This window comes from Staurois parvus, unplaced genomic scaffold (genome assembly GCF_062004578.1).
Source record: "Staurois parvus isolate SC_StPar_1 unplaced genomic scaffold, SC_StPar_1.0 ptg000198l, whole genome shotgun sequence".
Lineage (NCBI taxonomy): Eukaryota > Metazoa > Chordata > Amphibia > Anura > Ranidae > Staurois > Staurois parvus.
Window position 1 is genome coordinate 7822573 of NW_028317994.1, and position 14551 is coordinate 7837123.

The following is a 14551-nucleotide window of genomic DNA, read 5'->3' on the forward strand; positions in this document are numbered from 1 at the left end:
TAACACATATCCTACATTAGAGTGCCCCTACTCTGGATGAAGGAGCACAGGGTTCACCTTTGGACAACAGCACTGTCAGTCTGGGGGAAGGGGAGTATTAGTTGTACTAGCAGATTTAAATACAGTAACAAATTAAAGCCAAATTTCAGCTATTACTTTATAAGCAGTTACAGCAAACTGTTTTTTTTTTCTTTCGTGATAAAGGTTTTACATAAATAAATAAAAACTGATCATTGATAGCACCCTTGTCAGTGGTAAATGGTTTGTCTCAACACCCTAAATGCTTCATCTGCAGGACAACCTGTTCTTTTGAAAATCAACAGACTTACTGGCCGGATCACTATATAAATATATAGGAAAGAAAGCCTAAAAAAGAAAACGAATACAGCCATCACATCCAAGAATTGTTACGCTGCAATATAATAAATGTTTGACATTGGATTTAATAGTGCTTTACTGGCTAGATCACCAACTATTCCTTTAGGGAAAGCTGCTTATTTGAAATGTTAAAAACACCTTTTGAAATCAAATTATCATGTTAAAGTTTATACAAAATTTTAGCAATTGGGTTTTGATTTACTTTAAGTTCTTTAAAATTATGAAAATTGACTTGGTTCTAGGGGATATAGATGTACACACCAATATTTTTTTGTATTAACAGTAAAAGACCCAAGACAATTTCTATAGATGAAAACATGGAGCCAAGCCCAACTGGGGAATTCTATCCGTCTCCAAATTCACCAGCAGCGGGAAGTCGGACATGGCATGATAGAGATCAAGGTACTAAATCATACTTATAATCAACTATTTGTTTAAAGATTTTATTTTTATTATTTCTCTCTTCTAATCAGAAGACTGTTTGGGGTGAGGAAAATGTAACTATATTTAAAGACATAGTACCACACAATGAAAATGTAGGGGTGATTTATTAAAAAAAAATAACTTGTACCTAGCATAGTGAATCTGTTTTTTCTTTAAAGAGTAAGTTCACCGTTTGACAAACAAATAATACATGCACATTTTTTGCAGGTAAAAAATGTACAATTATTATTTTTTGTTGCAGGAGCCTGTAAAACATTGCACCAATGATCAGCAGATTGCTAGTGCCATGCAGGTCTTCTGCAGACCTGTCAGTATATCTGCTTGGCCATGCAGGATGTACGGGCAAGCAGATATACTAACAGGAAGAATCATTAAAGTACCACAGAGCTCACACGTGCTGCCCACAGTGCCGTGGTAGTTCATTAAGAACTACAAGCTGTCAGCCGCTAAGTCTGTCAGGACCTGTAGTTTTCTCATTCACAGATTACTGTGAATGAGCGGCAAGTGCCTGGCGGAGCCCCATGTGGCCGCGTTGAAAAAGAAAAAAATTTGACAGCTAACTGGAGGAGAAGCTGTGAAAGTGTGAAAGTGTGTGTGTGTATGTGTTGGGGGGGGGGTTGGGAGCCAGTCCATTCATGACATGTTACATGTTACACCCTGAATATGGATGTAACATGCAACATGTTGTGAAAGGTGAACTTATCCTTTAATCATCCGATCATGCTCATGTTTATAATTATATTCAGCTATCTTGATAGTGACATATTTTTATTCTGCAGTTTGGAGGGCAGTACATGTTAAAGTTTAAATGTTGCTTAGCCCCACAATCTTTATCCTGAGCAGTCATCTCAGTTGATTGACTTGAACTTGGCACTTTTTCCTTCAGAAACCTTAGCCTCAATGGGTGTTTGTCAGCTCAACGATTTCCTTATAGATTATTTTGAGATTTTAGGCACATTGGTCTCACTGTTGTCAATAACTGCTGTACCACCTTGACCTGGTGGAGGCAGTGTTCAGTTCAGGATTGTCATTAGAAACAAATGGAATGATGGAAAGGAGTACAAAGCTAAGTGTGATTCCCTCCCCTCCGATACCTTAATGTTTTGTACAGTCTAAGATATTATTTTCAGAATGAAAATGGGACTTCATTACCATGTTTACATTAAAGATACAACATTGTACATCAATTAAAGTCTAGATCCACCCAAAATTTTAGTGGCATTGAATCACTTGTTTCTGTAAGTCATGACATGAGTACAAACATTTTGAAATTTGCATACAACATAGGTCTTGCTCTCTTGCAGCTGGATTTCTTTAGTACTGCTTGACCTTGAAGAAGGGGGTACACTTCGAAAGCTTGTCCTAAAATATTGTTTGATAGTGTAAATAAAAAAGCATCATGCAGAGTACTCAATTGTTTCTTTTGCAAGTGCACTAATATGGCTGCAATCGCCTCAAGCTCAATGTTTTGTTTATTTGTTTAATTTACATAATGGAAAATTCAGCTAAGGAGCATGGCAGTGGCCACTGTAGATGGTGAAAATGGGTATTCTAATGGTAGTATCTCTTCTCTAAAGACCACAGATTATTCTAAAAATCAGCACCCAATTCTGATTGGCAAGGGCTGGGCAGAGTAACAGGTTTGGTTGATGGCACGCATCAGGAGTTAATGCTTACTTGCACTGCACTCACTGGTACCCATACCTGATGTTGTAGCTGGTCAAAAGCCTGCTATTTCAGCATATAGGGGAAAAAGTAACAGCTACCCTTTTTCCTGCAGTACAGTGTTTGGTACTTGGCAATCTTCCAATGAGTGCTGTCATTTGAGAAGGAAAAGCATAGGCCTAAGCAAGTTTTGAAAATTAAGTCTTAGTTGTTGATGGATTCGAATGGTGGACAGCATAGCAAAAGAAAATGGAAGCATAGACTCTTCATTGGAGCCTGCTATCTAATGAACCTAGACCAAGCAAAGTATCTTTTGTTATTAAAGTACTGCAAATGTGAAGCCTAACAATTTAATTCTCTGATTTGCTCTCCTTTGGTCTGTTTATTATACCATTAGAAGCATTTATTATATTATTACAATATTAGTCCAAACAAGGTGTGTGTTGTCAGCTCACAACAGGACTTAAACTGATATTGAAGGAAATGTTAAAAACTTATGTTATACTTACCTGCTCTGTGCAGTGGTTTTGTACAGGACAGCCTTAATCCTCCTTTTCTCAGGTCCACCGCTGGCACTTCTGGCCCCTCCTTCCTGCAGTGTGCCCCCAGAGCAAGCAGCTCTGGAGAGCAACTAATGCGTGTCCATTAACACAGAGCTGTGGCTCGGCCCCACCCCTTCTCTCTTTTCAGTGGCTCACTGGTTGTGATTGACAGCAGTGGGAGCCAATGACTCACACTGCTGTCTCAGCCAATGAGCAGGGAAAGTCCCTGGAGAGTTGTGGCTCTTGTGCACATCGCTGAATTGTGATGGGGCTCAGGTAAGTATTGGGGGAGCTGGGGGGGGGTTGATGCACACAGAAGGTTTTTTTACCTTCATGCATAGCCTTTACAACCACTTTAAAGTGTATTTCCACTTTTGCAGGCATATTTGAGAAAATTCCACTATATGTGTGTTCCCATTCACACAACATACCTACTTTTTTAAAATATTCCCTACTTTTTAAATGTTTCTTTGGAGACGGTGTCATGGCAGACTGCAAGCATTTCTGAACAAGTCTGTGGTGAATCTGTCTCCATAGACAGGATTAGGACAGGCTCAGCTTATTTCAATTGCCATACAAAGGAGAAACCAAGCTTCTAATTTTTTAACCTTTTGTTAAGGCAGACAGGGGGTTATTTACTAAAGCTAGAGAGTGCAAAATCTGGTGCACCTCTTCATAGAACCAATAGACTTCCAGGTTTTATTGCTAAAGCTTAAATGAACAAGCTGAAATTAGAAGCTGATTGTCTGCCATCCACAGCTGCACCAGTTCTGAGTACACCAGTTTTAGTAAATCCCTCCAACAGTGTTCCAATCTCGTTCATAACTGATAATGAGATGAGACCAGCACAGCCATGGTTAATTATGGCAAAACACAGCTCCCTCATAAGAAGAACTTAGTAGGATGTTTCAGTGCCAGAGTTATCAGAAAGAAGCATCTTTCTTGTCTTCCCCCCAGCCCGGACCCCACCCCCCATTGACTTCTCCATCATGTCCAACAACGCCACCATCAAACCCGCCCTGCAGGCCAGAGTACTTGGTGTCATTCTGGACTCCAACCTATCCTTCCAGCCCCAAGTCCAATCTTTAACAAACTCGTGCAGACTCCACCTCCGCAACATCGCCAAAATCCGCACGTTCCTAACCCCAGAAACCACTAAACAGCTCATCCACTCCCTCATCATATCACGACTCGACTACTGCAACTCCCTCCTTACTGGCCTGCCTCTCCGCTGGCTATCCCCGCTTCAGTCGATCCTGAATACAGCTGCCAGACTCATTCACCTTTCCAACTGCTCCGTTTCCGCCACCCCCCTCTGCCAATCCCTCCACTGGCTTCCGATTGTGCAACGGATCAAATTCAAAATCCTAACACTGACGTACAAAGCTGTCCATCATACTGCCCTGAACTACATCACTGACCTAATATCCAAGTACCGCCCAGCACGCACACTCTGCTCCACACAAGACCTCCTTCTCTCTAGTTCCCTGGTCTCCTCCTCCCATGCCCACCTCCAGGACTTCTCCAGGGTGTCACCTATCCTCTGGAACTCCCTGCCCCAACCCATCAGATTATCACCTACTCTCCTCTTTTTTAGGCGCACCCTGAAAACCCACCTCTTCAGGGAAGCCTACCCCACCCCCTGCTAACTTGCTGACCTCCTCCACTCTTCCTACCACTCCATCTCCCACAGCTTTCTCCTCCTGTGCCACCATCCCCTCCCTCCTAGATTGTAAGCTCGAAAGAGCAGGGCCCTCAATCCCCTTATGTTTTGCATTGTATTGGTATTGTTCTGTCACATGTTCTGTCCCCCTTTGTAATGTACAGCGCTGAGCGAACTATTGGCGCTTTATAAATACTGTATAATAATAATAATAATTTGTTAAGCAGCAAATTTTATATTATTTAAGTGAATGAGAACATGTAATAAACAAAAATTAGGTGTTATCCAAATTATTCACTTAAAATGGAAATTCATTTTGAGAACTGAATTTATTTCTGGTTGATCAACCAGTGTTTTTCTGTACTTGTAGAGTCTTTAAAAGGACAAAACACGGGGCAATGTGCATGTATTGCAGATATGTACTGAGCATGTTTTTTATGAGCTTTAAATTAGATGGATTAGCTATTCATCTAGGTTATTGTCATTTGTGATAACAGAAGTATCTTTCTCACACTAGAGGGTATGTTTGTAATGCCGTAAATATGACATTCACCAAACATTCCTGCAGGTGTATATGTAATTTTAATTACAGTGATTTACCTGCAGTGAATGATTGGTAAATGTCTAATTCAATGCTTTTTAAATATGCACCTCGGAGTTACTGTTTTAGCATTCTCATTTTTTGTCACTGCCAATAGCAAAATTGCTATGATTTCAGTTAATTTTCTTCTGCAGACACAAATCAGTTCAGATATATTACCCTTTTTTAGGTGGCTGAATGCACAAGAGATGATTATCATTTTTTTTTAGAATTATGAGACATTTATGGAAATCATGGTTTTGCATGGCCATTGTTACCTGACATATAATCTATTTACATCATGCTTTTATGCACTTTTTTTTGCCTTTTTCAGGATTAGTGAAACTCTACACTTTTATGACTTGGAATTCCTTAAATAATATATAATACAATATTTGACTTTGTAACACCAATAAACATGTTTTCATTTGTTAGTGCAGGCAGAAAGACAGACGCATTGAAAGTAATTGTGTTTCTTTCAGTAAAGCTCCTTCTTAATGTCATTAATGACACCATTAAAGTAATCTCTTGACTTTAATAGTTTCCTTTTTGCTAGCCGTTATTTAGTTGTATTATCCATTTAGTATTCTTTTAGCTGTTTCTTCGAGGTTAAGGCTTGCATAACAAATGCTCTGAATATTTCATTAAAGGACATCTTTTACACATTGACAGCAGCAAAGACTCTTGCTAGCTGGATCAGTTCTAAAGCAGAGCTATCATCTGTCTATTGAGAAAAAAAGAAGCAATAGTATTTGATAGCTCTACAAAAGGTTACTTCACTTCTGTTTAGCATATAGCTACGTTTAAAATGTTTTATATATAGAACCAACCCAGTTGGTTCATTCTGCTTGCATGTTCTTGCATGTGCTTGCATGAGCCCACATGTCTGCCCCCATAGCAAGCATCTTTTATGGGGCAGTGGAGGAGCCAGTAGCCTTTAATAATGCTTTTGTGTGACTGGAAAAAAAAAATATATAAAACTGAAATGTGGGTACAACCTTTATTGGGCCATTAGTTTAGTACCAATAAGGTACTTTAATTGATGCATGCCCCATTGGTGGCTGCTACATCTTTCTTGAAAAATGTTGCTTACATGTAGTCAGTATCGGTGATATTGCCACTGACGTTTCAGCAGTGAACATGCCATTTGGGTGGGAGCACAAAGATTACAGCAGGTCGCTCGCTGTGCAACTCCTCCATTTCAGAAATGTTTTGTATTCTTTTAAATAAATGCAAGGCATTCTGTGATTGGACAGAGGGAGACTGTGACTGTTTTAGGCCCCTTTTCCAATCACAGAATGCCTTGTACATTTTTAAAGATTACAACACATTCTCTGAATGGAGGCTCTGAACAGCTAGCAACCCACTCTGATTGCTGTGCTCCTGCTATGACTGACAGCTTCATTGCTGAAGAGGCTGCATGCAAGTAACATTTTTCAAAAAAGAAACAACAATCACCAATGGGACGCACCTTACTTGTACCTAGCTGATGCCTCAGTAAAGTTTTAGCCAACATTTCAGCTTAAAAAAACTGAAGTTTTAAACCTGAACAAATTATGTACTGTATGTAAAGGAAAAACACAGAAAAACACCAAGTATTCCTCTTTTTACTTTTAATACAAGTAAGAATTGCAGATTGATGGCTCTGTGTTTTGTACTGCTGCCTTGCAGTGATAGAACTTTAGGTTTATGCTTTAATAGAGCTGTATGAATTTTGTAGGGATCTTTCACATTAAGGTTCAATGTAATTTTCATGCACAGGAATAGCTGAGGAGGGCCTAGTTTTGATATCACCTTCTCAAAATATTAGTATGTTGTAAAGTAAATCGCACACAGTTCCATGTGCGTTTATCTAAGGGAAGTTCCAGAATTCCCTTAATGCTCTTTCTATTTTGAAACTTAAACATTCTAGCTCATAAAAATAAGCTTTTGTTTGTTTTTAATATTTCCAAAATTTCTTGTTAATGTCTTTTGTTATATTTTTAGACTAGTCCTGTCTCTAGGGGATAGGCCCCCTTTAGCCTTGTGGCACTTAATAATTCAGCTCATCTCCATGGCTGGAACACCACATTTATAAAATAATAACATCCTCTTTAAGGCAAGAGACTCAAGTAGGAAAACATGTGTAAGAGGAAAACATGTTTAAGAGGAAAATATGAACCCTTCCCATTGTTAAATCTTTCACTATTTGTAGCACACTCTTGAAAAATGGTAAAATATTTAAGAAATTCTACAGATACGTTGATTTTAGGAAACAACTGTGTTGTACTTATGATAGCCAGTTACTATAACTTTGTAACATTCTAAAAGAGCCTGAAAACTTCAACTGCATTTGGGACTCTCCTTTCCTTCACTTACTATTGGGAATCCTAAGTGTTCAGTTGTCCGACCCTAGCAGTGTGTATCTAGAAACGTAAAATGGTGGCATGTCCCATGAAAGTGAACCTGTCACCAAATAAATCAGTACATTATGAGATTATTAATGAATTAATTATGCTGTCACTTCCTATTATTTTTTTAATCTCCCAAAATAGTGAGAGAAAGTGAGCACATGTAGCCTGCAAATTTCAGCAATCTTCTCAAATGTGGAAAGACATGTTGAATCAATTGCACCCTTGATTGACTTTTCCTCACCTCCTGATGAGCTGACTGTATGCAGAGTCACTTTTTGTGAAAAACTAAAAGTACTGGTTTTGGAAAAAGACACCTGTGTATCAATTGTACATTTGTTAAGTTTGGGAGCATTGTTTGCAGTAGATTGTCAAAGCTCCTTCACCTGAACTCAGAGGAATCACATTCAGGAGAGGAACTTTTGGGAATAAAAAACACCTCCCTCTTCTGTTCAACAGCTTCACCCCCGTGCCACAGAAATCACCAGTGCAATAAACTAAATTAAGCAAATAGCTGCCACTTAAAAAATATTTAAAATTATATAACCTAGTTCCTTCTGTATAATAAAAAAGAACAGTGGTGCTGTTATATAATACTAGGTTTTAAAATTGATTGAATCACTATTTATATCACCAATTCTATCACTTTTGTTTGAATTATTATTACCTTATTTGATTGTTTTATATTTATATCACGTTATTAGGGTTGTACATAGTTTGCTTTTTATGATTGTATACGCATGTAAGGGTTAGGGATCTTTGTATTATGTAAAGTTGTGTGCGACTTATGAAGGACTTTGAAAGGGGGCATTGCACAGTTTATTATTTTGTGAGGTATTTAGAGACACCTTTGCCATTTGAAAATATTCTGCAGAAGTCTTTTTATTTTGACTAAGCTCCCTTATTATTGGATGGCAGACTTTTCTTCATACCTTCTGAGCATATGAAGCAATAAGCCATGTTTTTATAGTGAATCACATTGCATGTCTTTATTTCCCAGCCTTCTGATACTGTAAAGAGAGATCATTTAATTACATTTAAAGTATTAGTTCCAGCCATGTCTCTTTACATACTGACCATGAGCACTGCATGTACAAAAGACACACTACATGTATTTATAGGTAGTTACATAGGTCACCATTATCAAAAAAGGGAAACTAGGTAGGGAGACCTCATGCACATGGGCTTATGAATCTAAGTAGCAGTTTTGTGGCAGAAAAAAACGCTTATATATGTATACATGTTTGTGTGCGTATGTGTATGTACGTTCATGTGTTTTTGCACATATGGTTTTTGACCGTTAATGCATTCTACTGGCCAGAATATTAATTTATTCTGGCCATTAGAATACATATTCACGCATTTCTTTGCACGTTTAGATGCGTTTACGTGCATACATGTGTTTTTTTCTGCTCAAAAGCTCCTCTCAAAACACTCCTTTGGTGGGTTGTGGGTTTTTTCCTGCTTGTAAACACTCCTCCTGAAATACTCTTGAGTGCCTGTACAAGTGGAATTTTTCCATGTGCAGGAGGTCTAAGGTGTCCTTTTATCATGCAGTGGTAAATGACCGCTGCTCAGTTCTCAGAGGAGAGAGTTCTCCTATGAATGCCTTTTTATGAAGCGGTGTAGATCAGTTCTCCGAATGAAGGGAGAAACGATCTACAAATGCTTTGAACGCTGGAAAACGACTGATTTTACTATAATCTCGCAAGATTACAGTAAGAGATCAGTCAAACACAGTTTACTAAGCAGCGGTAAATTATCGCTGCTTCATTTGCAGTTCCTCTGATTCTGCAGCTCTGGGCTGGAGAATCTGGAGGGAGAACACAGATCACCAGTGAAGGGCTGACATCGCTCCTTCATATACTGGCCATCTGTGTGCTGAGATGATCAGCGGAGAACATGTTCATCTCTGTTTCCTAAACCACTAATGATCAGAGATCAGCAACGATCCTCAGGATCTCCGCTGATCTCTGTTTCATAAAAGGACACCAAAATGTGGGCCTGACATAGTGCTGAATAGAGTAAAAGTATCTGAAAATGAAATTTTCCTATTAGCTTGTTCCTGCTGGCCGTACACATATATACGTCCTCTTGGCAGGTGGCCTTTAACGCTGAGAGGCTGCATATATGCTTCCCTATGTAAACTTCTTAAAGGGCCAGGAGGCTGTGGTGGGAAGGAGTTAAGATACTTTCCACAGTGCTCAGTAAATCACTCAAGCTTGGTTAAAAACAGAGAGGATGATGCTGATTTGTTACCCTGTGAGCAGGATGGAAGGCAGAAAGTGGCAAGAAAAGCTTCAAAGCTGAAGCAGGAAACAGGTGTTACCCAAGACTGACTTAAAGTGAACCTAGAATTATAATCCTATCATTGTTATCCTTTCTTACTTGCATCTAAACATTTTTGACTCTGCAGCTATCATCCTGATGCTGGCTTGATTACATAGTGAGTCACTGACCTTAAACATGCATTTTGTGTACAGTGTGCAAATTTCAGCCGTTTCCTGAAGAACTTCACTTTGCGGGTGGCCTTGTTGCTCCCCTCCTAGCAACGTCCTTTGGTTGAAAAATCAAAGGTGCTGGGTGGACAATTGTCAGCCAGACAGTTGCTGCATTCAGTCAGATGTCAGAATACGATAGTCCAGCAGGGGGGATTGTCCATTCCCACTGGATCTGTAGGATCAGGGTAAATTTCTTATAGCGTATGTGGTTTTCATTCAGTCCAAAATCAAATGTTAAAAGCAAGTGAAATTTTTGTCAAGTCATCGAATGTACTGAGGATTGTTTTTACAAAAATTGTACAAATGTTTGTACGAACTTTAGTTTGGAATTCTGCTAGCTTATGGCCAGCTTAAGAGTTTTGCCTTCTTAGACTTCACTGCTGTATTTTTGTTCTAAGTTCATGACTTACTTAGGAGTGAATCCAGGATCAAGGTGACAGCCTGGTAACCTGCACCTTTAAAAACACGTCAACAATGTTCTTACATTCTTGAGGAAATAAAAGATCATAGCTCTTTCTGACACACCTGCTCTTTGGACTTCTGTTAAGCAAGCCATAGATGATGCAATTTTCTTTCCTGCAACCACCTTCCTGCCCGGCAGAACACAATGATCACTTCCAGCGTCTATAGCATGTAAAAAATCTGACGGGCTGATTGTACTGAAGTTGATCAATGGAGCAAATTCAGTACAACCAGCCTGCACATAGATGAATTGAATCTCTGCTGTTCCCTGATAAATTGGCCGAGATTCGATCCATCTATGGCCAGATTTAGTCTTTAGCTGGTCATACACTGTTGACACCACTCTGTTTGACAAAACTGGATTGTTCAGTTGGCTTTTGTCAAAGGAGCTTGTCGAAAAATTGTAAGCCCAACGTTGCTTACATCCTGTTAACATACAATATTCTAGTAGAAGGGAAAGCATCCATCCATGCTGTTAGTGTGGATAGTGGAATCTGTTAGATTTCTTTGTTCAGCCCTCAGCAATTCAGCCTCAGGCTGAACAAACGAAATCTACACATGTATGGCCAGCTTTAAAGAGATGAAAAGTGATGACATGTTATTTGATTATAAATTAGCATATCAAGGGCTTAATAGAGAAAGGTTTTTCCTATATGTGTAATGCTGCAGTATTTCTAGTTGCCCTGTGGCTACAGTTTTCTGTATTGCCTTCTTCATTTAATTAGTTTGAACTTGAAACATAAAGCATAGAATAGACATCTACATCGTAGAACATGTATTGAGATGCTGGACAAAACTGCTGTATGAATAATGAAAACACGCCTGCAAGCATTGTATAAAATATGTCAGGTCATGAGGCAACAAGCTGAAAGACATGATGAAAATCAAGATATAATAGGTTTCTGAAACTATTTGTATGATATATTTTCATCTAACAGGCCCACACTAATGGAGTGTTATCTCACTGTTCTTTAGGTAAGCATTTGTAATGACTGCTTAGGCTCACTTAGTTCACTTTACAGTACAGATTTAGTAAAAACCTTCATATTGAGCTGAAGCCACTGCACATTGAAATGTAGCCTGGAAGAGTAGAAAGAGTAATTATGCATCAGAAGTGCTGCCCTGAGGCTCAGGTTCATGAAGCGAGAGGTTAGAAACTCGACTCTCGCTTCTTCAGGGCCTTTCCACACCTGCAAAGCAGTGCAATACTTTGCTAGAATGGAAATCATCATTGTGTACGTTGTAAACGTTGGGAAAATTTTGGCCTGAACATGAACTCATGAGTCACTGGGAAAATCTAATTATTAACAACAATAGCACCATTTCATACTCAACATATTACTTATTCTTAGAAACATATGGAAATCTTTCCTTCTGCATCATTCTTGTTCTTTGCACTCATTCATTTTTTAATATTTGAATTGCCCTTTACAAGAGAGAATATATGCCCAATTTAATATTTTGTTTTTAGTTTGCACCTATTTATATATTTTTTGGTATTTACTTTATTTTTTTTAAAAAAGACCAAACATTTTGAAAAAAAAAAAAAGCAGATGTTCTGACTTTCTGAGGCCCTAACATGCCAAGGCAGTACAAAAAGCCCCAAAATTGTTTGGTTTAGTGTAGCCTAGGACAGGGGTCTCCAAATTTTTCAAACAAAGGGCCAGTATACTGTCCTTCAGACATTAGGAAGGCTAGCAAGGCTAGAAAGTGTCCTGGCCCCAGCATCAGTGAGAATAAACATGGCCTCAGGGATTAATGGTCAGTAGGAGGAGGAGTAGTGTCCCATTATTGGTATTAGTGGTAAGAATAGTACACCATCATTGATTTCAATGGAAGAAGTGCTGCCCCATTGTTGGTATCAGTGTGAGGAATAATGCCCCAAGGGCCAGATAAAGGGTAGCAAAGGGCCATGTCTGGCCCTCGAGCCGCAGTTTGGAGACCCCTGGTCTAGGGCATAGCATATACACTGTAGCAGTCAGAGGAGTAGTGGTCAGTGGTTAGTGCCCCTTTAAATGTTGGTGGTTAATGGTGTGTTCCCTTTTAAATGTTGGTCATTAGTGTTGAGTTCCTCATAACTGTTAGTGGTGAGTGTTTTTTCTTCCCCTTATAACATTGGTGGTCTATGTGTTCCCTATATGGTCAGTATGCCCCTTAGCTGCTCTGTGTATTTTTTTTCTGCTCAGTGTACCCCTTTGCTTGTGTTCCAGTGGGAGCAGTGCTATTACCTACAGAATAATTACAGAGGCGAGGGGGGGAGGGGGGGTCATTGACACACAGTGATCATAAGGTGCAGCACCTCTTTAACTGGCTCTATACATTTTGTCTGTGATCTGCGCAGTCTAATGACAGCTTCAAGGTAAAGAAAATCCGGAATCCGCTGCACTCTTCAATCTTTATTCGTTATAAGTTAAATCCATATCACAGACAGTGTCAGGGACAAAAAGGTTATTGCGTTTCACGCTAAACACTAGCACTTATTTGTCAAGTGCTTATGAATAAGTGCTAGTTTTTAGCGTGAAACGCGTTAACCTTTTTGTCCCTGACACTGTCTGTGATATGGATTTTACGTATAAAGAATAAAGATTGAAGAGTGCAGCAGATTCCGGATTTTCTATACCTTGCAGTTTCACAGACGAGCTGCGCATGCACCTTCACTGCTTGAGTGAAAGACTTACTGATTTTCCCAGAAGTCTGCACAAAGATGCAAGTCCGATTTTTGGCATCCCCTGCAACAATAATGTAATTTTCAATGAGATGCTTCCAAACGAAAATGCAGAAAAGGGATGCAGACCCTGCCACTTTCCTGATTAGAGCCCTGCTGGTGCAGCAGCTGATTGATAATTATAAAACCACTCACATACAGATTCACTCTGGACATGGACACAGACAAACAAACAACTATATCTTCAAAATAACAAAAGGTAGGAATATGAAACAAAGTTTGTTAAAATTCTTGCAATGTATGTAGATTACACAGAGGAGAATGTTTTTTTTTCTCAACAAAAGTGGAGTTACTCTTTAAAGGAGTTTGTTTCCTGGGGAGGTTTAAATACAGACCTAAATGTATTTCAGTATTTAGAACTGATAATGTATAAAAGTGGGCTACCAGCTGAACGTCTAATAACACAGCTGATAGCGTCTCCCCCTTTAGTGAATGTGGCCAAAAGTGTCAGCGGCCATCTGTTTAACTTCCTAGACAGTCCAACAGTCCTCTAAAATCACAGGCATCAAATGACGGGCATTTAATCTGTATGGGGAATCTTATAACAAGCTGGCTTGCTTAGGGAGGCAGGTCAAACAGTAAACCTGGAGTGCATGGTTTAGTAATCCATAGCAACCAATCAGATTTTATTTTTTAGCTGACCAAAAGATGAAATGCTATTAAATAGGTTCTGAGATATTACGGTAGATAGGAAGCTGTAATATACCTTTGCAAGGTAATCATAAGAAAACTATAATTTGTCTGAATATCTGGCATTCATTCACAGTAATCAGTTCATAAATTAGAGAAAATTAATATAATGGTACAATGTAACAAATATACTTTCTTATTCTTTAGGAAACTGGTTATTATTATGATATTGATGAAAAAATGCTAACTGAAAGCTAAAAACATAACAATCTTCAGAAGGAAAAGAAAAAAATACGTAACCTTAGATCTTCCGAATGCTTCATGTAGGCAGTAGTGACTGCACTGGATCTCACTGCTGCATCTTGGTAGGCTCCACATTCTGCAAGAATTTACTGCTGTACTATGTACACCATCTTTCCAAGGAGGCAGTTGTGAGGCCCATTGATGTCACCGCCACCTACAGAAAACAGATGGAAGACAAGGTCCAAGGCCACAATGTTTTTCTTCCCTTTCTGGTTTTTATACACAGTTAAGGAAATACCTTATGTGTGTAGCAACCCCCCCTCAATAC

General features: G+C 39.0%; 1 protein-coding gene across 7 annotated transcripts in view; it reads left to right on the top strand.

Moving 5' to 3' along the window:
* Nucleotides 1-14551, top strand: part of NFIB (nuclear factor I B) — a 287809-nt gene that overhangs the window by 179518 nt on the left and 93740 nt on the right. For all 7 annotated transcript variants that reach the window (XM_089678082.1, XM_089678083.1, XM_089678079.1 and 4 more), the window contains one exon: nt 662-780. In XM_089678082.1, coding sequence (XP_089534208.1) covers nt 662-780 — 119 coding nt within the window. The remainder of the gene's footprint in view (nt 1-661; nt 781-14551) is intronic.